This window comes from Lepidochelys kempii, chromosome 8 (assembly GCF_965140285.1).
Source record: "Lepidochelys kempii isolate rLepKem1 chromosome 8, rLepKem1.hap1, whole genome shotgun sequence".
In the NCBI taxonomy this organism is placed as follows: domain Eukaryota; kingdom Metazoa; phylum Chordata; order Testudines; family Cheloniidae; genus Lepidochelys; species Lepidochelys kempii.
In genome coordinates, this window is record NC_136387.1 from 38581897 (window position 1) to 38608904 (window position 27008).

General features: G+C 48.0%; 1 protein-coding gene across 27 annotated transcripts in view; it reads left to right on the forward strand.

Annotated features, from left to right (window-relative positions):
• LOC144929056 (protocadherin gamma-C5-like) overlaps positions 1–23481 on the forward strand; it is a 373601-nt gene extending 350120 nt beyond the window's left edge. For 26 of the 27 annotated variants that reach the window (XM_073356114.2, XM_073356117.2, XM_073356126.2 and 23 more), the window contains 2 exons: positions 11077–11165; positions 20615–23481. In XM_073356114.2, coding sequence (XP_073212215.2) covers positions 11077–11165; positions 20615–20841 — 316 coding nt within the window. In that variant the 3' untranslated portion in view covers positions 20842–23481. Of the gene's footprint in view, positions 1–11076; positions 11166–20614 lie in introns of those variants that run through there. The other variant, XR_013636157.1, reaches the window with a different exon arrangement.
• The last annotated feature ends 3527 nt before the right edge of the window (positions 23482–27008 follow it).

A 27008-nucleotide genomic window follows, 5' to 3' on the forward strand; every position in this document is an offset into this window, starting at 1 on the left:
GAACAGGAGAATGTAAAAGTGACTTACAGTCTCTTTTGTCCTTTGCCATGGCCATTTCTGCTACTTGTGTATGCACATTAGCATACAAATACACGCATCCTTTGCACATGTAATTGAATATCTGAAAATCTATTAAATGTTGTTTAATGTTTGGAAGCAACTGTAATCAGAGTGAAGTACATGCCTGTGCTCTCCCACCATCATTACCATCTAGTGCTGCATAATGCAGATTGTGGCGTTAGTATCCAGTGTAAGGATGCCCATGGGCACAGTAATAATAATAACTAATAATAAATGTACTGGACTTTTCCTAGGACAGTCACAATGAGGTTTTGGACCTGGTTAAACCTAAAGGGGTTGCTTATCCTAGGGCAAATGTTACAGCTTTATCATGTGTCTGAGAGACTGAGACAGGGACATAATGTTTTTTTTTTTTAATATTGTCTCCTCCGTTTCCTAGCAAAGTGTCCATGTGGCCATTTTCTGGACAATGGCTACCCCTCCATTGTCTTCTACCCTCATCCCAGCCATTGTGTAGTTTGCTTGTTACACAAGAAAGATGTTATGAAGGAATAACATGGGCACAGCGGGTCCAGATAACTGTGTTTATTAACTACAGATAACATGTGAGGCCTAGTTTCAGATACTGCTGCTCTGGCAGGGTTCTGGTGGCCCTGAAACACACAGAATATTGTTAGGGATACTAGAAGGCTCACAAACTATTTGAAAGGATAGTACCTAATTTCTAACACTATACCAGTATAGGAGCTGCTTCCACAGTACTGCATGTACAGAACGCTACCATGGCATTACCCCCGGTGCGAGGAACACTGGAGTGCTCTGAGCTTGTGTTCTAATGGAAGCAGGCCCCGTACTGTACATTGCACATGTGATGCAATGCATAAAGCCTTTGTGATGAGATCAGGACAGTGCACGCAGAGTGCTGCCACTGAAGCAGGTCTTACGCTGGGAGCAGGAATGCGGATGTTGGAGGAGGGCACAGTCTTTGCACACTGCCACCTAAAGCAGGTCAGCACTGGCATACTGGACAACATGCTCAACAGAGAGGGCATTTTCTTTTCTTTTTTGTTGTTGTTAAATAAAATTAAAGCCCCATGACATGTGTCATGTTGTCTGGAGTGGTTCACAACCATGAGTGCCTACTTCAGGGCAGACTGTCAAAAACAGGGCAGACGCCCCAAACTGATGGTGTGTTCTATCATTAGACCTCACCAAGCCAGTAACAACTGTGAACTCCTGGATCACTATAACACAGAGGTTAGCAATCTGCAGCCATCTGGACGGCGGGCTCCTCCTGCCCGGCCCCTGAGCTCCTGGCCCAGGAGGCTAGCCCCTGGCCCCTCCCCTGCTCTGCCCCCTCTCCCGCAGTCTCAGCTCACTGCGCTGCTGGCGCAATGCGCTGGGCAGCGGGCTGCAAGCTCTTGCCAGGCAGCGCAGCTGCAGACCGCGGCCTGACCTGGTGCTCTGTGCTGCGTGGTGGCGTGGCTGGCTCCAGCTGGGTGGCGCAGCTGCCTGTCCTGGTGCTCTGGGCAGTGCGGCTGCCGCCAGCCACTGGTGCTCCAGGCAGCGTGGTAAGGGGGCAGGGAGTGGGGCAGGGGGGGTTGCATAGAGGGCAGGGGAGTTCAGGTTGATGGTCAGGGGGCTGGGGTGTGGATAGGGGACACGGTGTTCAGAGGGCGGGGAACAGGGGGGTTCAATGGGGGCAGGGGTCCCAGGGAAGCAGTCAGGAAGCAGAGAGGGGGTTGGATGGGGCAGCGAGGAGCAGTCAGGGGCAGGGGTTCTGGGGGCAGTTAGGGAGAAGGGGTGGGTGGATGGGGCAGAGGGCCCAGAGGGGCAGTCAGGAATGAGAGGAGGGGTTGGATGGGGCAGTGGGGGGCAGTCAGGAGCGGGGGGGAGTCTGGGGGGGGTCAGGGGACAGAGAGGGGTGGATGGGGCAGGGACCCCAGGGGGGCCATCAGGGGACAGAGAACGGGGGGGGTTGGATGGGGCAGGAGTCCTGGGGGGGCCAGCAGGGGGTGAGAAGTGGGGTGTCAGATAGGGGGCGGAGGCCGAGCCACGCCTGGCTGTTTGGGAAGGCACAGCCTCCCCTAACTGGCCCTCCATACAATTTCGGAAACCTGATGTGGCCCTCAGGCCGAAAAGTTTGCCCGCCCCTGCTATAACAGTCTCACCATGGAGTCACAGACAGTCCCCTTAGACTCTCCAGTCTATCTTGCTGCTCAGACAAACTGGACTTAAGATAAATGGTCACTTATGCCAAAAATCACACCACACAGGTTGCTTCCAGTCCCAAGAGACCAGTCACTTACCCCCAGACCAACTGGTACCATAGATTTTACACCAAAGACAATCATAGAATCATAGAATATCAGGGTTGGAAGGGACCCCAGAAGGTCATCTAGTCCAACCCCCTGCTCGAAGCAGGACCAATTCCCAGTTAAATCATCCCAGCCAGGGCTTTGTCAAGCCTGACCTTAAAAACCTCTAAGGAAGGAGATTCTACCACCTCCCTAGGTAAATGCCTGTAGCCAATCCTGTAATAAATGATCTAAATGTTTATTAACTAGGAAAAAGAAATAAGAGTTATTTACAGGTTAAAGCAAGCACACATAGACATACAAATGAGTTATCATTTAAATCCTAAGAGTGACAGAGTTTTAGTGAGCTGTCTATTCAAAATGTCTTTCAGAGCAGACCCAGGAGGCAGCACCTGGGGATCTCTGGCTTCAGTTTAGGCCCTGACTACACTGGCAAGTTTCTGCGCAGTAAAGCAGCTTTCTGCAGTGTAACTCCTGCGGTCTACACACCGCCAAGCCACTTAGTGTGCAGAAACTGCTCAGTTGCAGCGCTGTAAAAAACCCACCCCGAGAGGTGTACGGTTTTCTGTGTCAGGGCTACAGCGCTGCGGGGCCAGTGTAGACACCATGGTTGATTACTGCGCTGCGAATGGCCTCCGGGATGTGTCCCACAATGCCTGTTCTTGCCTCTCTGGTCATTGGTATGAACTCTACTGCCCTGCCCTCAGGTGACCCACCATCATCCCCACCCCGTACATTCCTTTGGAATTTTGAAAGTCCCCTTCCTGTTTGCTCGGTGATGTGTGCAGTGGTCTCAGCGCATCTTTCCAGTTGGCCATGCCTGCTCCATGCACCAGGCGATCTGCTGCTTGGAGCAATGCCACGCTGCTGGATCTCATCAGCATTTGGGGAGAGGAGGCTGTCCAGTCCCAGCTGCGCTCCAGCCGTAGGAATTATGATACCTACAGACAGATTTCATGATGCATGACAGAAAGGGGCCATGACCGGGACACACTGCAGTGCAGGTTCAAAGTGTTGGGCATGAGGTAACACCTACCCTGGTAAACTAGTATTTCACAGTTGGTAATGTTTCTCTCCTGACTGTGGAGGTTTACAATTTCAGAGCAAAACACTTTTATAGTTACAGAGGAAACATTTAAATATTATCTTATAACATGGTATATAGATATTATAAGTCAGATTAATGTAGGCAGCAACACACAAGCACTCTGTAGAGTCTAAATATTAAATACATTCTTATAAGACTCAAACCTGTTTTGAGCAAATTAACAAACAGGTGACCTGGTCTGGTCTCCAGCTACAGTGTTGTCAGTTCTTAGCTAATGTCTGCAGCCTTGGCAAAAACAGGCATCTGGCCTGCCAGCATCACAGTGACCATCCCAACTTCATGCTGATAAAAACTTTACACCCTTCCCATCCTACCATTTTTGGCCTGATGACCAATGGATGCTAAGGGACTGCCCTCTCTGCTGACATTAAAGTGCAGTATCTCAGCACCTTTCAGCACTAGAAGCAAATGCTGTGTGTCCCATTGGAAAGCTGAGAATCTCCCATTGCCAGGATTATAGAGTTCTAATTATTATCTCTGCAAGGAGTGGGTGAGGTTTTGTGGCCTGCAATGTGCAGGAAGTCAGATTAGATGATCATGATAGTCCCTTCTGACCTGAACATCTGTGAGTCACAATCTTAAATTTGTGATTTGTCTAATACTGAATATTGCCCATTCTGAGTCTCAGGCCAGTGTAGTTTGTTTACAGGTGGGGTGTGTGTGTGTGTATGGGGACTGGGGGAAAGGGTGGGTTTCTCATTTAGGGGAGAAAGAAGGAAACTGGCAGGTTATTTATTTTAAATGGCAGCCATTGGAAGTTGCTCCAGGGTTCGGAATGTCAGAAGGAATCCAGCTTATATGGCTTAGTGGCAAGAGTGGTCAAAAGGACATGATGAATTCTGGAACCATGTGCATTTTATTAATCATCACCAATATACATTATTGGCCATCCAGGTATTGCTGTCTCTAGCTAAGGGGTCCTGACACTTCTCCTTATAAGACCCTGTTTCTAGTTGCTCATAATGTTGCCCAGTTTAAACTATTCAGGTTGAACTCTTTCATGGTTGGTGTCTGCCTTGGGCTGAATTTCTATGGGAAGTTACAGCAAAAATGGTCCAGCCATTTCTGAGAACAAGATTAGTGGAAAATGCATTGTTTTCCCCAAGTAAACAAACAGGAATATTTTTAGAAGCTCTAGTGCCCCCATGCTCTGAAACAGGGACTTGAGATTTGGTAGGGAGGTGTCCCTGATGTTCCTCAAATTTGGCAAAGTTCCAAACACCTGGAAATGGCAGTTCACGCAGTTCAGCAGAGACTTGTTAGAGTTTGGCAGTTACATTCTCTGGAGATTCCATCATACTCCAGCTCAGGGATACAGGGGCTGAGCAGGACTTTCCCTACAACTGTTCTTCCCAGATTCCAGGGGCCATTGTGGGGCCAGGCATAGGAACAGAGAACAACGAGACTGTTTTCTGTGAGCATTAAAAGCCCTCCTGCTGTGCCCAGGCAGTATGGAGGAGGAAACCACCTGACTCAAATGCAGAGGGACAAGAGCTGGTCCTGAGGTGGGGTTGGGAGTAGGATGGGACAAGGTGCTTGGGGGAGTGGGTAGAGGAGCTATCAGGTAGAGTTTGAGAGAGAAACTGGGACCTGGGAGGGGAGACGGGGGACTGCAGAACCCGTGGGGAAGGTGGGAGACTGAGCTTGCCAAGGAGCTGGGAGGAGGGAGACTGGGATCTGAGGAACCAGTTGGGTGGGGCAACTCAGAGCAAGTGGTGGGTGAGGCAGATCAGATGAGGAGCTAGATTGGGTGAAGCTCAGACTGGCTGGACAAGAACCCTTGGGCTAAGACTGGGATGAGGAGCCCAAGGGGGCACTGGGACTGGAGGTATCCCCAAGGCAGAGAGTTGGACTGGCTGGGCAAGGAAACAAGAAAAAGGATGAGAAGTCAGTGAAAGGGGAGGAAGACTGAGCCAAGGAGTTGGTGGTGGGGAAGCAACAGGACAAGTACAAGAAGAAACTGAGGGGACAGGGCAGAAGGGGTCAGATGTTGGACATGGGGGAAGGGGCAGAAAGGCCTGTGACCACTGGAGATCTCCCGCTCCAGAACCTGGAATTGAGTGCTCTGGGAATGACTCCGTATTGTATAGTGAAGGAGACAGTTGTCTGTAGGATCCCGCCTCATTTGTTGCAGCTGTTTGATTGCAGGAAGAGAAAGGACGGTTAAGGCAATTGAGTGAAGCCTGGAGAATTGAAATCTATCCCTGCCTCTTCCATATGTGATATTAGAGAGACAAGCTCGGGGAGGTAGTATCTTTTATTGGACCAACTTCTGTTGGTGAGAGAGAAGCTTTCAAGCTTACACAGAGCTCTTCTTCAGCTGTGGGAAACTATACAATGTGAAACAGATTGTTTAGCATAAGTAGTTAATACATATTTTAAGGGACCATTCAAGGTGAAGTGGCCCATTAACACCCCTCCAGTCATAGGGAGGAAAGGAAGGGGAAGAGGAGGGAAAGCAGCTGGAGAAGGGGGTTGTTAGTGGGTTGCAGATTGTTGTAATAAGCCAGAAATCCAGTGTCTCTACTCAGTCCATGATTTTTAGCATCTAGCAAAGTTATGAGTTAAAGCTCCCAGGCTCATCTGTTGAAAGTGTTGTGCAGGTGCCCTTTGAGGATGAGGACTGACAGCTCAGATATGGAGTGATCGCTTTGTGAAAAGTGTTCACCCGCAGGTGATGTGGGGTTTTTGTCTTTTATCATTTTCCTGTCTGAGCTAATTCAAGAATGTAGTGATGGTCTGCTTTCACCCCTGTATAGTGGCTACTGGGGCATTCAGTGCAGAGGTGATACATGGAGGGCATGTGGGGTCAGATTGGCCTCCCGAGAGCGGGGAGGGAGAGGGGTTCTGTCCTTCTCTCCCTGTGTGTCCCCCCAGGGACAAGGGCTGAGCATGCTGGGTGGGCGAGAGGGGGGCTCTGGCTCACTCAGCCCCTGTCCCCAGCAGCCAAGCCCAGGCAGCGAGCCGGCCACTGCTGCCTCCCAGCCAGGCTCTCTCAGGGAGAAGTGATTCATCCTGGGGGAAAGGCACAGGGAGAGAAGGACAGAGCCCCTTCCCCCTCACTTGTAACTTCGGTGGGGTGGGGAGAGTGCCATGGCCCTGGGCTGGGCACAGGGCAGGGGGGTCACTGGGCAGAGGAGACACATGGGGCGGCCACGTGTCCTTCCCTTTAGATTGTGCCCCCCGCCCCAGTATGGGGAGACATGAGTTGTCTATGATTTAGTGCACTGGACAAGGTACACCACATGTTGTGATAGGCATGTGTAGGATTCATGGAACTTGAAAGGTGTTTTGTGGTGTTGGGGTGGGCATGTTGATTATTGTAGCAGCAGAAATATGTTTGCGTCTCTTGTTCTGTCAGGGTCTGGTGCTGTTTTGAATTGGTGTGTCCTGATCTGTGGAAAGCTTTCTTGTGATGATGATCTTGGAGAGGTTGAGGAGTTGTTTGAAGGCCAGAAGAGGGGGATCAGAAAAGATTCTTTCAGGATGGACTGACTATGGGTTGTAGTTGTTTGATGATGACCTGCATGGGTTCCAATGTGGGGCGGTAGGTGTGCGGTTGGAGGAGGATTTATTTCCATATTGAAGCAGGTTCTCTCGGAATATTTGAGTGGCCCATTCCATGGTGCAATCTACATCTCTGGTGGAGTGTCCCTGTTTGGTGAAGGTGGTTTTGAATGTGTTAAGATGCATATCCTAGACTTTCTCCCCAGAGCATATTCTGTGCCTGACTGTAGATAGCAGATTTCTTGGTGTGTTTGGGGTGGTTATTGGATCTATAAAGGTACGTGTGGTGATCTGTGGTTTCTTGCATATAGCTGTCTGTAGGGTACCATTGTTGAAGCTGATCGTGGTGTCTAGGAAGTTGGTGCTGGTGTGGGAGTGTTCCAGAGAGAGTTTAATGGACAAGTGCTGGTGGTAGAAGTTGTGGTGGAAGTCTATGAGGGAGTTTAAGTCATTTAGCCAGAGGATGAAAATATCATCAATGTATCTTATATCACCATGAATGGCTGGACTCTTAGTAATGACAGCACCGGACTTCCACATGGAGAAATGCAAAATATAGTTCAATCACAGTTTTTGAAACTCTTTAAAGCATTTCTAAAATAGCTCTTCTGTCAAATAGGTGATGTACACAGAGCACTTGGTATAAACGTTTATCAGAACTTATTTAAAGAGGCAACATAGAATAGGGCAAGGAACTAGGAGTCAGGAGACATGGATTATCTTCCCAGCTCTGCTAGCGCCTTTTGTCTTTACATAGATTGTAAAGTCTCTGAGGCACGGATTGCCTCCTACCGAGTATCTGTACAGTGTCCAGCAAAATGGGGCCCTAATGCTGTCTGGGGCTCTCTGTGCTACTGTAATACAACTAAATAATAGTAACAAACAATTCAGGGTGGCCTTCATAACTCACTTGTGGCTTGCTTCACATCATCATGTAGTCAATAGGTTGATGTGGATAATGAGCTTTTGGGATACCCCAGATTTCACTAGACAGCAAATATTGCAAAAGCAAAATCTCTGGATACCTCCTACTTGGGCTTCCTCTGCAAATTACACAATAATTTGCATACTGCTCAGAAGATAGTTTGCAATGGCCAGTCCCGCTATGTATATTAGTGGAGTAATATCGAAAATGGAAGGGCATGGACTGCAGGTGAAACCCCCATTCAGGGAGGCTACCCCTTGCCTTGCCCCTTCCACCAGAGGCTCTGCCCATACCTCACCCCTTCCATCTCCCCCTGCCTGCCAGAGCCCCGAGTCCTTCCCACCTCCTCTATCCCTCCCGCCCCCCCGGTAGCTGGAGGACCCCTGGCCAAACAGCCCTGATCCCTGGACCCTAGCCAGCCTGAGCGCTGCCCTGGGCTGATGGCCAGCCCAAGCTGATGGCCAGCCCAAACTGATGACCTGCCCTACCACCAGCCCAAACCACCCAAGGCCACCAGCCAGCCTGAGCACTGGCCCAAGCTGCCCGAAGCCACTGGCCCAAGCCACCCTAGGCTGCCGGTCAGCCTGAGCCACGAGTGCCAGGCTGCTGGCCGGAGCTGAGCCCCTGCCAGCTTCTGGGCAGAGGGGGGTGAGGAGGGATGCAACAGCCGGGGAGAGGGATGGGGGAGGGCTTGGGGGAGTGGGTGCGTGCAGGAGAGGAGGGACACAGGGAGTGGCGGGTGGTGGGGGCCTCATGGGGGAATGGAGTGGATGAGAGGATGAATGCGGCATGTGGCAGGGACCTCCAGAGAGGGGGGTGAAATGGAGAGAGGAGGGACTCACCAGACAGTGGCAGGCAGTGGAGGCCTCGGGGAAGAGGCGGTGCACAGGTGGGGCCACCACGGCCCAGACATCCTGCGGCAGATCCGTGGTGGCACCTATCATACCCGCCACCTATGTGGAAGGGGAAGATGATGTCATGGCTAAGGCATTGGACTTGAACTCAGCAGATTATGGTCCAACTCCTGGCCGTGTCAGAGGCTTTGTGTGTGACCTTGGGCAAGTGGCTGAGGGCCAGATTTTCAAAGGAATTTAGGTGTCTAAAGATGCAGATAAGTACCTGGGCACCTAAGTCCCACAGGCCTGTAGTCTCTCAGTACCTCAGTGTCCCATCTGTAAAATGGGGATAATAATCCTTCCTTTGTCTGTGCTGTTTATTCAGACTCTGATGTCTCTGAGGCAAGGCTGTTTGTTGCTATGTGTTTGTACACAGACTACATAAGGAGACCTTGATGTTGGTTGGGGCCTCTAGCTGCTACCATAAATAAATAATAATAACTAATAATTTAATATGAAGAGGATCTTGGGGTTCTTGGATTGTTTCATTGGACCCCTTTGGGGGACAATATGATTGCAAATCAATAAGCAAACAATGTTAAACACAGCTGCTGGCCATCTGGCAAACATTGAGAAGCATGTTGTACTGTATCTAAGAATATAGATTGCAGCCTCATTTAACCAAAACTCCAGGTTAATTGTATTGTCATTCAGTCCTTTGTTCAGAGCTTTTTTGTAGCAAGGTTCCTCCAGAAGTAAGAAGCAGGATTGAAGACCAAATGGAGGTGTTTCCAGGGCCTTTTATAGCTTTTGCCATGTGGAGGGTATCCCATTGTTCTTACTGTGGAAAATTACAGCAACAAGATGGAGTTTGGAGTCACATGGGCAAGTCCCATGTCCATACATTTTGCCTAATCACAGCAGGACATTCCATTAAGTGTAGATGGGCGTCTCCCATGGTCCATTGTTAGTTAAATGTTCTTGATGAGCCACTTAATTTGAACAGTCCCTCCAAGATGTGCTGGGCGTTAACTTGTGGGCGTTACCCTAGGAGCAAACATTTGAAATCCAAGTATAGGGCCAATACTTACAACTTACAACTTCAAATACAAAAATGATACATGCATACAGATAGCATAATCATAAGCAGCAAATCATAACCTTTCCATAGACACCTCACCTGACAACCTTTGTACAATATTTGCTGCAAATACATAACAGTGGTTGCAACAATGATCTATATGGTCATATTTGAATTAGATAATGTTGCAGGCCGTCCTCCACCTAACCCATATGCAGGGCCTGATCTGATAGGGGTGCTGAGAGTCTGCCTAAGTCCACATAAAACATCAAGGAGAGAGAGCTGGACCTCCCTTCTGATCTTTAGCTAGGGTGAAGAGATGGCAAGAGTGAAAAATTGGGATGAGGATGGGGGTAATAGGTGCCTATATAAGACAAAGCCCCAAATATTGGGGCATCTGGTCACCCCACCGTTAGCCCAGTAGTTAGGATACTCTCCTGGGAGACGTAGACCACTGCTTCAAGTCCTCCCTCTGCATGATAAGTAAGAGATTTGACCAGACACCTGTTACCACTCAGGTGAGTGCTGGAACTATGGGATATTCTGGTTTGGGTCTCCTCAGTTTTTCCCGCTGAAGTTACTCCACTGTAATTAAATGTTAATTGGACCAGAGAAAGAATGAGACTCCCTCTTGTAGTCCAGAGGTAAGAGCACTCCCCTGAGCGGTGTCAGATCTCTTCTCCTTATCAGGAGAGCCAGTGTTTTTCAGCAATGAAAACACAGTAATTTTACAAAAAGAAAAGGAGTACTTGTGGCACCTTAGAGACTAACCAATTTATTTGAGCATAAGCTTTCGTGAGCCACAGCTCACTTCATCGGATGCATAAAAGTGGAAAATGTAGCTCACAAAAGCTTATGCTCAAATAAATTGGTTAGTCTTTAAGGTGCCACAAGTACTCCTTTTCTTTTTGCGAATACAGACTAACGCGGCTGCTACTCTGAAACAGTAATTTTAGATTTTCAAAGCTGTATATTTCATAAATTTTGGATATGCTTTATATTAATATAAAAATACCATATTGCATTGTAATACTAAAGGCTAAAGCCAGCTGTGGAGTGGGGGACAGATGCTGGGCACTGAGGGCTAGAGCCAGCTGTGTGCTGGGGAGATGAGCAGGGGAGAGGCGCTGTGGACACTGTCGAGAGCAGGTGTGACCTTATAATAATCAATAGTATTAACTTTCTTTACAGAGCATGGTACTTCTACAGGCAATATCTGACAGAATCCCACCCTCTCTGCTGAGCCTTTGGTAACTCTTTGTTTATTTTCTTTTCCTTAGCTCTCAGAATGGAGAAGAAGGTGGAGCTTGGCCAAACAACCAGTTTGATACGGAAATGCTTCAAGCCATGATCCTGGCATCAGCAAATGGTCAGTTTCCTTTAAGCACAAGATAATTGCATCATTTGTAATGCTGTAACATTTAAAGTGCATGTAATTAGACAGGATTTTAATATTATCAGTGGTTCAGAGCAACTGGCAGGGATGATGTGGCTTCCTAAAGTACTTCTTAAGCAAATACCATCAGAATACCATTGGTACTTGTATTACTATGCAAAAGAGACATGAACAGGGGCGCTGGAACAATCTGTACAGTGGGGGTGCTGAGAGCCATTGGATCAAACTGTAAACCCTGCATATGACGGAAACCACTTCAAGCAGCAGCAACAGCACCTCCCACCCCTGCCACACACACACCCCCTTAGTTTCAGCACCCATTATATGAATAGGTTAGGATATGAATAGGATATGAATGGCGAATTAACAACATGGAGCAGGGTTTGCGGTTGATGTGAGATAGTCATTCTGTTGTGTAGTAAGGCAGGAGGGTAAAGGCTGAGAATCTTCAGCATCTGCATTCTTGAGAGAGTGGTATCTGGCTCACAATATGGTGATATAAATAGAAAAACCTGTATTTGGAGTGTCTCTCTCGCTTTTTTAAAATGTATATGTGTAGTTGTATAGAAAGTCTGATCCCAAAATAAAACAAATATGCAATGTCTGATCTGATACACCAGTACATGTGAGGGTGAATTTGAGAAACGGAGCAAGTTGGGAGACTTGGCTGTGGACAGGACATGGAAACATAGTATTGGAAACATAGGATTTGCTGTACTGGATCCCAAGGTCCATCTACTCCAGTATCCTGTCTCCAGCAGTGACCGGCACCAGATGATTCAGAGGAAGGTGCAGTAGACAGATGTGGGATAATCAGTCCCCCTCTGTCCCATTCTCACATACGAGGGAAGGAATAACGTGTCAGTAGCAGAAAAGAGACATTTTTTGGTTTTGGAACAAAGGGCCAGATTTTTAAACAAGAGAACTCCTTTTTTACAGGAGCAATTTTACATCCATGAAAAACTGTGATCACAAATATTAGTTGGTAGATCTTTAATGACCAGGTTGTACCCACACAGCCAAGAATTATTCTAGCTGCTAGCTCATCTTTGGTAGCAAAATGCAGACACATTTTTAGTGCTGACAGCAAAAGAGAGGGCTGAGGCATAACTGAATATCTCAACTTTAAAATACTTTCTTTGCAATTATTATGACTGTGGTTTGTGGAGTTTTTTTTTTAAACTTTTACCATCTATTGTTATGTGAGAGTGACAGGAAATACAGAAGAGTGTTTGTAGCTCTGTGATCCTGGTGCACTTTTGTTAATGAATCATAATAGACAAGTCATTAGAATACAGAATTCAAGATAAAGAGGCTAGCTGTTTTACATAGAGTCTTTGCTTATAAATACCTTTAAGTCTATTCCCTCTAAATTTTAAAGATAGAAAAAACAGCATAGCCATAAAACACTGACAAAAATGCTTAGGATGTTTTCTCTCTGCTCTTGGCAGAAAAAAAGTCTGGAGTGAGGATTTCAAATTGGTATTTCTTCTTTGGAGAGCTGCTTTAACCTGAACTTTGTCACCCTGAAAGCCTCTCTGTAGACTCTGAGCAGCCCAAGCAAACAGCTGCCACAGCCAGTTAAGGAGATGAAGGTCTTGGACATTAGAGTGTTTTCTTTTATATATATATTTTTAAGAATAGAAACAATGTGAAAATGTGGTTCTACTCTGTAAATGGACTCTGTAAAAATAGCCACGGTGGCCATATGTTTATCATTTCTCCATGACTCCAGCTAACATGTCCTCACTTTACAAATAACATGATTATTTTTCTACTTGCCTGCCCAGCAATCCCTGGGATCTAAAAGCTGAATGGGTTCTTTCTAAATTGTTCATCAGTTTACACTTACCTGTGAGGGACCCTTACTCTGGCAAAACTCCTCCCTACCCACGTGATAAGTCATGGCATTTTTTGCCACTGCCAAGATTGGTGATGCCCTGCCCTGATGTGATGCCCCTCTGTAGGGTTTTTCTATGCTCCTGGGGATATGTGAAATCTGTTCAGTCCATTAGACTGTAACAAATTGCTCTCCCTGATGAGTCATCTCCACTCTGCAGAATGGAAGATGGGCAGAGGGCCGTGACTGTCTCCTCCCCAATCCTCCCCGCCCTGTTTTCTGTATCTTGCTGTGGGAGGATGGGGAACAGAAGCCACTGGTCTCTGTTCTCACCAGAGTGTAGAGAGACCAGGACTGCTCTTGTGAGGGGCTCTTGCACAGCCACCATATTGATCCAGTTTGGCACAGTGCACAACCATGTGCTGATCCTTAAACACATTAATAGTGTAATTGACTTCAACATCACTCTTCATATGCTTAGGTGCTGGGCTGGATGGGGGAAAGGTTTCTTGCACCTCCCATTTGCCGCATGCCCATGCAAGAGCCACTTACATTCAAGCCAGAAGGGGGACAGTGATACCACTGCTGCACCATTTCCCCTTTTTCAGCCTGGGATATCACAGATGCCCCTCCACTGAGTGTGAGGAGACAGAACAGGAGACTGGCTGTGCTCTCCAGCACCATGCCCTGCAGATCCAATCTGTTTGGGAGTTAATACAGTTACCAGCGGCATTGACTGTCTGGATCCTGTTCAAGGCTGCCAGTGAGCAGCTGCAGGCAGACCCAGCTAATAGCAATAGGGCTTCTTCCAGGGGTGAAGTCATTCCATTGCAGCCCAGCTGTGCAAAGGTGAAGCTATCCCTGGAGCATGGCTCCTGTCTTTATGGTTCTGGGTTCCCTTCCCCATAAATCCTCAGGACTTCAAGTTGGGAGACCTCACTCTCTGCAAACTCTACAGCTCCCAAATGCCTCTCTTTTCTTGAAGGGAGGCTGCTCAGGAACCTGCAAGATCAGCCTCCTGGAGTTCTCTTTCCCCCCTTCTCCCTTTCCATGGGTTTCTCCCTGGGACAGGCACCAATCCTGTCCAAAGTTTCATCAATTAGAACTCAGTTAAATTCAGTAACAATGCTATTGCGTCTTCTCCTTTCATTTGGCCACTTTGCTAATCATATTGGGAGATCGACAAATCAATGTCCAGTAGCATTTTGACCATGTTAGTTCTGTTAATCATTAACTCGTAACGGGAGCACCACATGATGATTTTCATCTTGCCGCCGATTCTGCTGATGACAGGGAAGCAGACGAGCCACCAGCTCACTCTCCCTAGCTGTGTGGGATCTGCAGGGCTGCCCTGAGGGCAGGGTATAAACACCCACCTTCCGTCAGTAAAGGCAGCAGATCTAACTCACTGTTGAGGAAGAAGGTGCCATTTTTATAATCTCTTTTCTGACAATAAGAGCCAGAGGCTCTGACTTCCCCAGTTCCCAGAGGGAGCTTGACCCCTGCTCTCCCCAGACCCCGCCCCACTCCACCCTTTCCCCCAAACCCCCTTCCCACTTCTTCCCGCCCTGTCCCTCCCCGACCGCTTCCTGCACCTGCTCCACCCCTGCCCCACCTCCTCCCAATCCCTCGCCCACCCACACCCCCTGCCTCTTCCTGCTCCCAGTCCTCCTCCTCCCACATAGCACCTTCTGCACACTGCTGAACAGCTGATCGTGGTGGGTGGGAGGGCTGGGAGGGAGGGGAAGGAGCTGATCATAGGGCTGCTGGTGGATGCTGAGCACCCACTATTTTTTTCCTCCAGCCCCAGAGCACCCACGGCGTCAGTGCCTATGATAACAGCACCTCAGAGATTTCATGCCTTCTTTTTGTATTTTCTCTCTCCAGCATATGGAAGTTTAGGTAGGGGTGAGGGCAGGGAGGGGAAGACTAATCGAACCATCAGTCCCTGCCCCCTGGTGCTGTGACACCCGAGCTTTGCTAGCCAGTTGAAATGCTTCCATTTACACACCCAGTCTGAAGGGCCTAAAGCTCTTCAGCAGTTAGAAAAGTCAGGGCTTCTGAGAGTCTGAAGCGATTTACCCTTTTGCAGACTGAGGAATACCCAAGATCATTTTTAAATCAGGGACTAAATGCTAGACACATGATGGCATCTAATTCTAGGAACTCTCCCTTTAAAAAGAACAGGAGTACTTGTGACACCTTAGAGACGAACAAATTTATTTGAGCATAAGTTTTCATGAGCTACAGCATCCGATGAAGTGAGCTATAGCTCACAAAAGCTTATGCTCAAATAAATTTGTTAGTCTCTAAGGTGCCACAAGTACTCCTGTTCTTTTTGCGAATACAGATTAGCATGGCTGCTACTCTGAAACCTCCCTTTAAAATGTTGTGGATAAAATCTAAATTGATACAATGCAATGTGTAGAGGAAGAAAAAGCTGGTTTGATTTGTGGTGGTAGAAAAAGTGAGTGAAATAAAGCACAGGATAGTCCTGCCTGGATTTTCAGACACCACCTGTCTGCAAGCCAAGGCATGGCTTTCTGTGCTGCTCTATACATTGTTAAATAAAGGTCTCTATATTTGGTTTACTGAAAGCCCCAACAGCAGCTGCAGTCTCAAGTGCTCAAGTGCTAAGCCCCCCAAAGCTTGTTATCTTAGCCAGAGATGAGCTCAGTTTGTAAAAGAAACAGAGACATGAGTTGGTTATTTTTGTCTAATCTAAGATCCTGGATAGTTTAATTTATTTTCCTCATCTTACTTTGACCATAAGAGCCTCCAGACAATTTACCATAAGTGGCAGTATAAAGGGAGGTTACCTTACAGGAGTGTCAGGGAATCTGAAGCTATATAGTTTCAGAGTGGTAGCTGTGTTAGTCTGTATCAGCAAAAACAATGAGGAGTCCTTGTGGCATCTTAAAGACTAACAAATGTATCTGGGCCCAAATAAATTTGTTCGTCTCTAAGGTGCCACAAGGCTCCGCATTGTTGAAGCTATATAGACAGTCTATTACGTATGTCTCTGTACAAAGTTATTCAGACCTGCAGCAAGCTTGAATTAGTATTGATAAATGACTTTAAGACTAGTTACTAGCCAATAGGGGTTGAAACCCTGCCTGCAGAAAAGCAGCTTAGTGCTGAATTAAACATATCTGTTGTCTTGCTCTTCACCTGTAATTTCGTGTTAACTAAAAACAGCACATTGAGCTCATCGGTGATTCTTAGGGTATGTCTTCACAAGCACCAAGCACTTTAACGTGGCTGTGTAGTCACGGCACCAGCACTGGGAGGGCTAAAAACCACCCCCACGAGGTGAGTAGCTGCCAATGCTGGGCGCGCAGCTTCCAGCGCTGGTGCACTGTCTACACTGCCAATTTATAGCGCTGAAAGTTGCAGTGCTCAGGAGGGTGTTTTTTCACACCCCTGAGTGAGAAGGTTGCAGTGCTGTAAAGTGGCAGGCTAGACAAGGCCTTAGACTGGGCAAACTGGCTCCTCAGGCAGCCAGTGAACTTCACAGACACTTTCCTCACTGGAAACCGTGCTGACTCCTGATGTTTATTTCAACTAGGAAACCTGTTCTGCAGCCTGGTTACAGCCCCCCCCAGTCCCCCCCCCCCCCCCCGGCCTGCCATACTGTGCATTTTCAACAGGCAGCTGGGGTGATTTCTCTTAGTAACATTATGACACAGAAGTGGGTTGGTAGGTCACTAGCAATGACTTGATGACTGAGGAGACAGATTGCTGTGTCCTCAGTGAATGCTCTATTTAAAGTGATACAGAAAAAACATACAGTACTTAAAACTGCAAAGTCCCCTCCCGCAGCCAGTCTGTCGCCAGATGAAATGAAGTGAATCAGCACAGAGAAAATTCCCCACCCTCACCGTGGAATGAAATAAGAATCAAACTGCACGCAGTTATCTCATCTGCAGTCAAATCCGAGAACATGTCTAAAGTGTTTAGTTCACCCATGCATACTTTGAAGCACCCTGAAGGATGTGTTAATGAACTAGTGCAGTGTTTCCCAAATTTGGGATGCCACTTGTTCAGGGAAAGCCCCTGGCGGGCTGGGCCAGTTTGTTTACCTGCCGCGTCCGCAGGTTCGGCCAATCGCAGCTCCCACTGGCCGCGGTTCACTGTGCCCGGCCAATGGGGGCTACGGGAAGTGGCACGGGCCGAGGGACATACTGGTCGCTGCTTCCCGCAGCCCCCATTGGCCGGACACAGCGAACCGCGGCCAGTGGGAGCTGCGATCAGCCAAACCTGCGAACACAGCAGGTAAACAAACTGGCCCAGCCCACCATGGGCTTTCCCTGAACAAGCAGCATCCCAAGTTTGGGAAACATTGAATTAGTGTATTAATTGTTGTTGAGATTAACAATTACAGGTCTCTGGGTACATTTTAAAACAATGAGAAGGCAGAAGATGTTTAAACACTCTCCATGGGGTGAACTATAAAACCAAGGAATAAATAGTATCAGAGGGTAGTTAGTCTGGATCTGTAAAAGCAGCAGAGAGTCCTGTGGTACCTTGTAGACTAACGGACGAATTGGAGCATAAGTTTTCGTGGGTGAATACATGTATGCGTCTGAAGAAGTGGGTATTCACCCACGAAAGCTTATGCTCCAATACGTCTGTTAGTCTATAAGGTGCCACAGGACTCTTTGCTGCTTTTAAGGAATAAATAGTTAGCTTTGTGGATTAGCAATAAATATAATTAAAATGTATATGCTCCCTGCCCCTATATAGACTCTTAAAAGCAATCCTACCCAATTTCAGGAATCAGTTCTAAAGAGAAATGTAGCCAAGTATCCCAAGACTATATAATCCAGCTGGGAAATCATAAACCTTTAGAGAGGCTGACCAATTTCACTCCAGAGTCCAAAATGGCATTTCCGTGCAGCATGGTTTTCTACTTTACAAAGCCCTGTGAGCTTCCACTAGCAGTTCTTGTGCACTGTCCCTTGGGCCCTTACACTGTGTTCCTCTGACACCTCAAGCCTCTTCTCCTTTTACTTCTAAAAATCAACAAGAAAACCCATTGTTTAGAATGCTACAAATGAGACCCTATTTGGTTCAGTGCAAATATGTCCCATTGTTGTGGTACTGTATTACAGGGGAGCAGGGAATCCACAAGTAGGAGCTGGCTGGGTGCCAGCATTAAGGTCTCCATCACCAGCTGATCGTCTTCAGTAGCAGAACACAGATCATTTGCACAATTTTTTTTAAAAAAGCAAGGCAAATATTTTAAATTAAAAGAAGATTAAAAATACAATTTGAAAGAAAGATTAAAGAAGAAAGGAGAACAATGAGGGTAAAATTCTGGGCAGGACACTCATATAGTGCTCAGTCTTGCTCTATCACCCCCACTGATCTCTAGTCTCCAGATCAGATATATGCTATTGAATGCAAGGTCAGTAGTTCCCATGCATGATTTATTTAAGGATAAGCACCTAATACTACTGGGTTGGGTGATAGTAGACCCATTATTAACCCAGTGACTTCAGCAGTAATCAGGAGAGAGTCAGGGAAGTGGTGTGGCTGTGCTGATTCTATCCCTAGGAGGTTTCTCACCCCAAAACTGATAAAGTATGTCCATCTTGCATGTGATTCCTGAGCTAGGGGGAAGATTGAGCTAGTGCAAAGGTACAGATTGCCTTACTGCTCCAAGGTGTTCTTGAGCTAACAGAATTCTTCTCCATGGGGCATTGGAGTCACCAGCATCAGTGATTATCCATCTTTTTCATTCTGCAGACTATTTTGTTAGAAAAAAACTTTCCCCCTAAATACCCAGTCCCCCAGTGCATAGATCTCAGAATTTTCCGTGGCTAATCAGAAAGGATTCCACAAACAAATGATGGTCCATGGGCCACTTTTTGAGAACCTCTGATCTCGATCACTTCTGATAGGTAACTTCAGTGTCCATGCGCATGGTGACTCCTGTGAATTAGCCACTCCTTGAACTATTACACGAATTCCCGGCTTGCCCAAGTCCTCTCTATGCTCTGTGACTCACAGCCTGCATTACAGAAGTTCTTCCCCCTTTTCTCCCTTCCATGTCTCTCTCCTGCATTCTCTTCACGTCAGCATTACAGCATGAGAGGAGTGCCCTGCTTTGCTCCTGTAATATCAGCACTACAGGAACCTTCTACTTATCTACCTCCCTCCTATGCTCTGCTCCCCAGCTTAGAATTGCAGCACAGAACCATGACAGAAGCTACTGCAGCTGTATTTACCACATTATGCTAAACTCCCCCAGACCACTCAGTACTGCTGCATTATAGGAATTTCCTATTACCCCACATATTTTACTCTCCACATTAGACCCATGCTACAGCAATACTGGGGCCAGGGTTAAAGTGGTTAGAAAGAACTGCTACATATGACATTACCCAGTGATGGAATTTTCTTAGTGCATAATAGTTATGGCTTGAGTAGTTGGTTTAAATACCTTTATAATGCTCTGGTTTCTCTGGATGGGGAAGGAAAGTATTTTGAATATTAGGTGGCAGATGTATACCAAGGTGAAAGGTACTGAAATTGTCAGGCAGGGATCAAAGTGTGACTACGTTAGCCCCTTGAGGCTAGCTAGTCATGGGTCTAGAGCAGCCATGCAGCAAAGACTGAGGTGCCAATACCAGACTGGCAGATGGTAGGAGTACCAAACCTAAGAGTTCAGCAGTAAGATCAGATAAGCCCATAGGATTTCTTTCCATCACCTTCCTAGTGCGCTGTCCTGAACATGTAAATGACAGCACCATTACTAGCAGCAGCGTGTCCTGAACAGAAACAGGGTTGGGATGATCAGATGCTGCACTCCCCATTTAATCATGGAGCACCAAATAACTGTTGCAACTCCAGGAACTGACCTGCCCCTCTCTTTTGAGAGTGATTTTTTGGAGTCGGAGAAGTAAGGATTTTAACTGTTGATAGGAGTTCTCTTGCTTTCCCACCGCCCTGGCCCTGTGCCCTGCTCCCCATTCTTAGATATGCACTACTGGCACTGCTGCTTTCCCCCTATGCCTTCTGTGCTCTATTCCTGACACCCATGCCACAGCAAGTCTTATGCTGCTCTGATAAATTATCTTTCTGTAATAGAAGGCTCTGATATTTTGGTTTAGAAAGTTACCTCTGTTTAGCCAAAGAAACTCATTTTACTGTCAGTGTAGTGGCTCATCAGTAGTAATTCATTTGTGTTCCCATTCTGTTCCCATGTTGTAATCACCCCCTTTGTGCCAAGAGCCTTTGAACAGATCTGCTCCTTCATTCTCTTATGAAACATTACAGTTTTGCACAATCTAAGGATGATCTTGTGACTGAAGCTCTGGACTAGCACTCAGGAGATCTGGCTTCACTGCCTGACTCTCCCACTGACTCCCGTGTGACATTGTCTTGCTTGTCTGTGTAGATTGCAAGCTCTTTGGGACAGGGACTGTCTCTCACTATATGTCTGTGGAGCGCCTGGCACAAAAGGCCCCAATCTTGGTTGATGCCTGAAGGCTCTATTGTAATAGGAATAATTAATAATAAGTTGAAAATTTACCCGTGTAGATATTAATGGTCTTCCCTCCTGTGCCCTGTGCAGAAGCAGCTGATGGGAACTCTACTCTGGGAGGAGGAGCCGGCACTATGGGCCTCAGCACCAGGTATGGCCCCCAGTTCACACTGCAGCACGTCCCTGACTACAGGCAAAATGTGTACATCCCCGGCAGCACTGCCACCCTCTCCAACTCCTCAGGTAAACGAGATGGGAAGAGCTCAGGCTCTTCAGGTGGAAACAAGAAGAAGTCTGGGAAGAAGGAGAAGAAGTAGAATTGGCAGACCATCAGCAGCTTAGACCTACAGGGCAGACCCCTCCAGCACTCCCCCAAATCACAGCCTAGGATAGAGGATGAATGTGAATTTTGTGATGAAAAAGCAGGAAACACTACGAATGTATGTCATCATCAGAGCTAGGAGTAGGGGCTCCTACTATTAGTCCTCATGATGAAAAATAATTGGAAACAAAACAAAACAAAAAAACAAGTGCCCTGTTAATACTAACTAATATTTTATACTATCACTTGGGTAATTTAATGTGCAAGGATGTAAAATCTTTTAAACATGTCTTTGGATTTGGTTTGCTCCAGAATGGTCCAAGAAAGCCATGAGGCTTGTTCTTGGCTTTGCCCAGTGTAAATAATTGTAACATGGATTTTTTTTTATTTATATACTTTAGATCATTTTCAAAAAAAAAAAGTTCCCCAAATTAGAACCCATGTTCCAGATTTTGATATTTAATTTTCCATTAGTGAATCTGACCCTGAGGAACCTTGAAATGGATTCCTAGTTACGAAGTTGGTAGGGAGTGCTTCAGTTCCTGTTTACCTGTTGTCCTAAAAGAAATAAGTGTTTACACTGCATGAGCCGATGGGAATAAGGCTAAGATGCATTTTAAACATTAATTTTTTTTAAGTGTGACCAGTGATGGCCTGAAATATGAAACAAAAATCATGATGTCTGAGAGACAGGGAATGCATTCAATCTGCAGTGGAAAAGATCTAAGTGCAGAGCATGCCACTAGCATTATTGAGCTATACAAAACCTGTCCATATTGATTTAGAGGCCTCTAAAGAACAAATTCATCTCCTCAATTCTTTGCAGTAAATATTTATATGTACAGTTAATGTTTTCCTGGAACTCAAGTTAAGAAAGTCTAAGTCCCCTGCTGTGAGAACAAGGAGCTGCAGCTCCTTAAAGCAATGAAAGGCTAAGCTAAGCAAGGAATGATATTATCAGAGAATAAACTCTGATCTATTTGTATGGAATAGAGACTGAATGCTTCACATTTCTGCACATTGAACTGCATGCAAAATACTCACCTCACATCTACAGTAGGACAGCGAACTCTTCCAGATCTAGGGAAGTCATCATTGCATGCATGTACAGCATGGTGTAAATACACTGTGAGATAAGTGAGTCTCAGTGCCGGCCAAGCAGTGTCTCTCTGGGAGTGGGGTTCAGTAATAAGTGGCACAATGTGTTATAAAGAGTCACTGCTCTGGCCAAGAGCAGTGATGAGATTTGCACATTCCATGTCTATGCAGAGCAGCCAAGGACAGCCTTTGTTCATTAGCCTTCAGAACTGGATACTCAGTAACTGACAGTTGATTTGATGGGACCAAGGGACCATACTCACAAATAAGGGATCCAAGAACTGGAGCTGAGCACATGCCACTGACTGCAAAGCCAGTGGGCCTGAGAGCTGCTCTGGAGATGCTCACAGGAGGGCCCAGGTCAGTCAGGTGACCAAGAGGAAGGATACTGCCAGACCACACGCTCATTCCAGTCCAAACTGTAGCTGTACACAAGCTATTAGATGTGACTCAAAATCCACTGGATTTAGTCAGAAATATGGACAAGACTTTGCCTTGTTTTTGGTACCACTGGTATTGGGATTTTTACCACATTGATAGAATAAGATTGTCAGGAAGAAGGGTCTCTCCACTATGTGCCCTTTGTAACTATGTACTCTGCTCACTGTTGGTCCAGACACAGCAAAGAGAGAGCGTGCAGTGTGCCCTTAGCATCAAGTCAGCTTGGCATCGAGTCTCCACAAGCACCTACTCAGTGAGGAAGGCTGTATTGAACCCTTAAGCCCCTCTTTAGCTAGAGAAGGGGGATGCCCTTTACACTGGGCCAGCTTCCTATATCAAAGTAAGTGGAACAGACCTGGGAAGGCAAAGGCAAAGATACAGGGATAGCTATGCCAGGATTGTTTTAATTTGTAATGAATAACTCATCTGAGAAGATCCAGCCTTCTGTGATCACTCAGACTAAACTTTCTCCAAGCAGCCAGGGTGCTTGCCTGGCCTGATGCAGCACAGCGTCCGGCAGTATTCACCAGAGCATTGTGCACTAACTGATGCCTCGTTAGCCAATTGCTATCTCCTTGTGTCTAGAGAAACAGGACTTGTCTATGCGAAGAACTTGTCTGTGTATGATTTTTGTACTGATCCCAGTCACCCTCTACGGTGGCTGCACTAGAAACAGTTTACACAGTTAGTAAGGCTTATACAAACTAATGTAGTTATTATGTGACCCTTCTAGAAGTACTGTAGATGAATTGTAGTGTTTATATTTCCTTTTAATCAGCAATCTGAGTTAGTGTAGAGAGTGTTTTGTACTAGTGGTGTGTTACTTTTATCTCAGTAAATAACTTGTGGACATCAGTATTTTCAATTTCTCTTTATCTTCTTTCTGTGTGATCTGTGCTCTAAGTGTATGTGAAATGAAACACACTCGTCCTTTCAATGTGTCTAATATTGAATTATACTTATATATTATATAAATGCTTATATCCTCTTATATCCATATAGACCAATGTTCAATGTGCTACACGCAAGTTTTATACTCTAATATTTATATTGCTTTTTTTCTTTGGGAAAAAATAATAAAATGGTTTCTTCTGAACTGATTGTAAAGTTGTTCCTAAGAGAGTCTGTCTGCCTGTCTGCATGGCTTTCTATGTGACTGCTGTGTCTAGGCTGCAGACTTAGATGACTAGCATAGGTATAGTAAATTATCATTCAACCTTCAGAAAGTGATACAGAGGCTCATGCTGCAGGGTTTATTCCCATGTAATGTAGTGAAAACTGTGAATTATCCCTTGAGCACCAGTGCTTGGTCTCCTGGCCTCTGTGGCCCCTGGCAAAGCATGGCTAGGAAGGATGCAGGCAGCCCCCTGAGGGGAATCCATGGCGTGAAGGGAGTAACAGCATTCTAAGTACTGCAAACTTAGGGCTAGTCCACACTGGCAGTGTGGCTGTGTAGTCGCAGCAGAGCGCCGGGAGAGAGCTCTCCCAGCTCTCTAAAAAAACCACCTCCACAAGGGGCATAGCTCCCAGTGCTGGAAGCACGACTCCCAGCGCTGGTACACTGTCTACACTGGTGCTTTGCTGCGCTCAGAGGAGTGTTTTTTCACACCCCTGAGCGAGAAAGTTGCAGCACTGTAAAGTGCCAGTGTAGACAAGCCCTCAATCTGCATACGCTTGCTCCTGTTTGGGGTTAAGTAGCAGAGCCCACACAGAAGTCTCTGCAGGCTTGTGGAGAAGAGAGAGTGTGCCATAGAGCTGGCAGTGGAGAGGAGTATGGGCACATACATTCCACAGATGGGAAATCGCTTATGTTTTAAGGCCAGGGAATTGAGAGATTAGAAGAGAAATGTCCCTGTTTTCTGTCCCCACCTCTCCAATCATTCTGACAGGGCCCAGTGCTCCCGCACCAACCCCACAGTCATCCGTGACAGCGCCCATTGCTACCCCACCACCTCTACCACCAGCAGTGAAAAGGCCCAGTGCTATTTCACCAACCCTCTCCCGTCACTGACAGGGCCCAGCATTCGCCCACCACCCCATATACATCAGTGACAAGGCCCAACATCCCCCACTCCCCTCCCCCATCACTGACAGAGCCCAGCATTCCCCCAGCCCCTTCCCCCTCCTCCACCACTGATGGGGTGCTGTTCTCCCCCCATCACTGACAGAGCCCTACACTTCTGCTCCCCCAACATGGCGAGGGCTCAGCACCCCCCTACTCTGTTAATGAAAGACCCTGCACTCCCTTTCTGCCCTCTCTGACAGGCGTCAGTGCTCCCCATCCCCTATCACTAACAGGGAGCTGTACTCCCTCCTCCCCATACCCATCCTTGAAAGCATCCTCTGCCCACCACCCCCATCACTGTCAGGGGGCTTTTCTCCCCCACCCCTCATCAGTGACATGACATGGCCCAGCCTTTCCCTTCCTCATCTGTCATGGGGTACTTTTCTCTCCCCACACCCCCATCACCGAAAGGACCCAACCATCCCCATCCATTTCCCCTCTCAGTCACAGGGTGATTTTCTCTCCCCCTCCCTCATCACTGACAGGACCCAGCCCTCCCCCTCCCCCGTTAATGAAGGACCCAGTGCTCACTTTTACCCATCTCTGACAGGCCCCAATGCTCTCCCTCCCCTCTCACTGGCAGGTTGCTTGTTTCTCCCCTTCCTCCACCACTAACAGGGATCTCATCTCCGCACCTCCAATCACAGAGGGGCCCAGCGCGCCCCATCCCTCATCAGTCACAGGATCCGTCACAGGATCCACTGAGCCCCTCCCCGCCCCCCAGTCACTGACACACTGCTATTCTCCCCGCCCCCATCAGTGGCGGAGCACAGCACTCCCCCTCCCCCATCACTGACAGGACTTACACTCCCCTCTCCCCCATTACTGGCAGGATGCTGTTTTCCCTCAGCCCCTCCACATGTATGACAGAGTTCTGCCGCCCCCCCGCCCGCCCCATCACGGCTAGGCGCTGTTACAAGCCCCCCCCACACACACACACACTGTTCCCCGCCTCTGTCCCTAAGGCGCAGGGGCCTTGACACCAGCTGCACCTGGCTGCAGCACAGGCCGGGGAGGGGGGACCCCCTGCAGCAGGACCCCTCGCGGAGTGAGCCCTTCATGTGGGTGCAAGGAAAGAGCCCTCCGGCCCTGCCCTTGTGCCACCGCTATGTCCGGGCAGGCTGAACGCGCGGGAGCAGGTGCATGGGAGCGGGCTGCTGCTGCAGCTTGCCGGGGGCTGCGTGTGAGGGGGCGCCCAGGGCCCGGATTAGGCCGCAGCGCTTAGGGCAGCCGGGGCGCTAGAGCTGAGTCGCTCGCTGCAGATGTGCGCAGCGAAGCCGAGGGTGGGGGAGGGGAACCTGAGCCTCAAAGCTCCGGCTGCTCACAGGCGCCAGCCTGAAGCACGGAGGCGAGTGAGTGCGGCTGGGCTGCAGGGACGGGAGGACTCGGTCGATAACTCATGGCTGAGCTAGAGCTAGAGCAGAATTAACGTCAGAGGCGAGTCTGCGTCGTGGCGGCCATTTAAACTCAGAGGCACAGCAATGAGCTGGTGCCAGGCTTACGGGGGGAGTAACTATTAAAAAGGGCGCCGGTCCCCAGAAGACCCTTCCCTGCCACAGATAAACCTGCGGGGGCGGTGGAGAAGGTGGGGTTGGGCTCAAGCTGAAAGACCCAGATCCTCAAAAGTATGTGGGAACCTAATTCCCATTTATTTCATTGCCCTGTAAGAGCCTAAGTGCCTGTGAGGCTCTGGACCAAAGTCCCCACGTGCCTGGATCTACCCTCAAAGGCACCGTAGGTGAAATAAAGGTAACGTGAGGGGCACAGGACCCCACCCACACCTGTGCCCCTAAGGCACTGACTGTAACAGTGTCTAACTCCAGAGCACACCAGGGACATTTCACAGGCGATCAGGGCTGGCATTAGACCCCCCTCCACCAGCAGAAACTAAGAGGTGTGCCTCCTGCCCCACCTCCCCTTCTGGCTCCTACATTTCTGAAGCACTGAGCACCCTCGCGCCCCTGTAGCTTGGGGCCCCAGCCAATTGCCCCAGTTGCTACACCCTAGCTCATAAACCCTCTGAGAACATCTGGGTGGGATGGGCTGTTAGCACCCCTGGGTGGCTGGCTCCTTTCACAGCCTATCACCAAGCTGGAGGGGGAGCTCCCCGAATTAGGGCCTGGCCTGGCCACAGGGGGACAGTCTCTGACGGGCTAGCTGGGGGGAGAAAGGAAGCCCCCAAGAAATGTCAGGCTCTTTCTCTTCTGCTATCTCAAGTGTGCCATCTTGCCCTGGCTGGCAGCCCCTTTCCTGTGTCTGAGTGCGCCTGTCCCTCTGAGCTCAGGAATCCTGGTTTGTACTCAGCGCACTGGGCTCGCTGGGCACCGGGCTGGTGGGAGTGGCGGATGGTGACGGTCATTGCCGGCATTGTGTCGTGGCTGCCCTGGCTCTGACTCTGCCCAGCTACTGCAGAATGGTGTAAGCAGTTGCGAAATGCCGATGGTGCTACAATTTAAAGCCAGAAGGCGCAGGCTCCATTTGTCCTCAGCTGATCTCGCTGGTTTCTTTCCTTAGCCGTTTATATGTGTAACCCTTCTGCCCGTCAGAGTTGGCAGCAA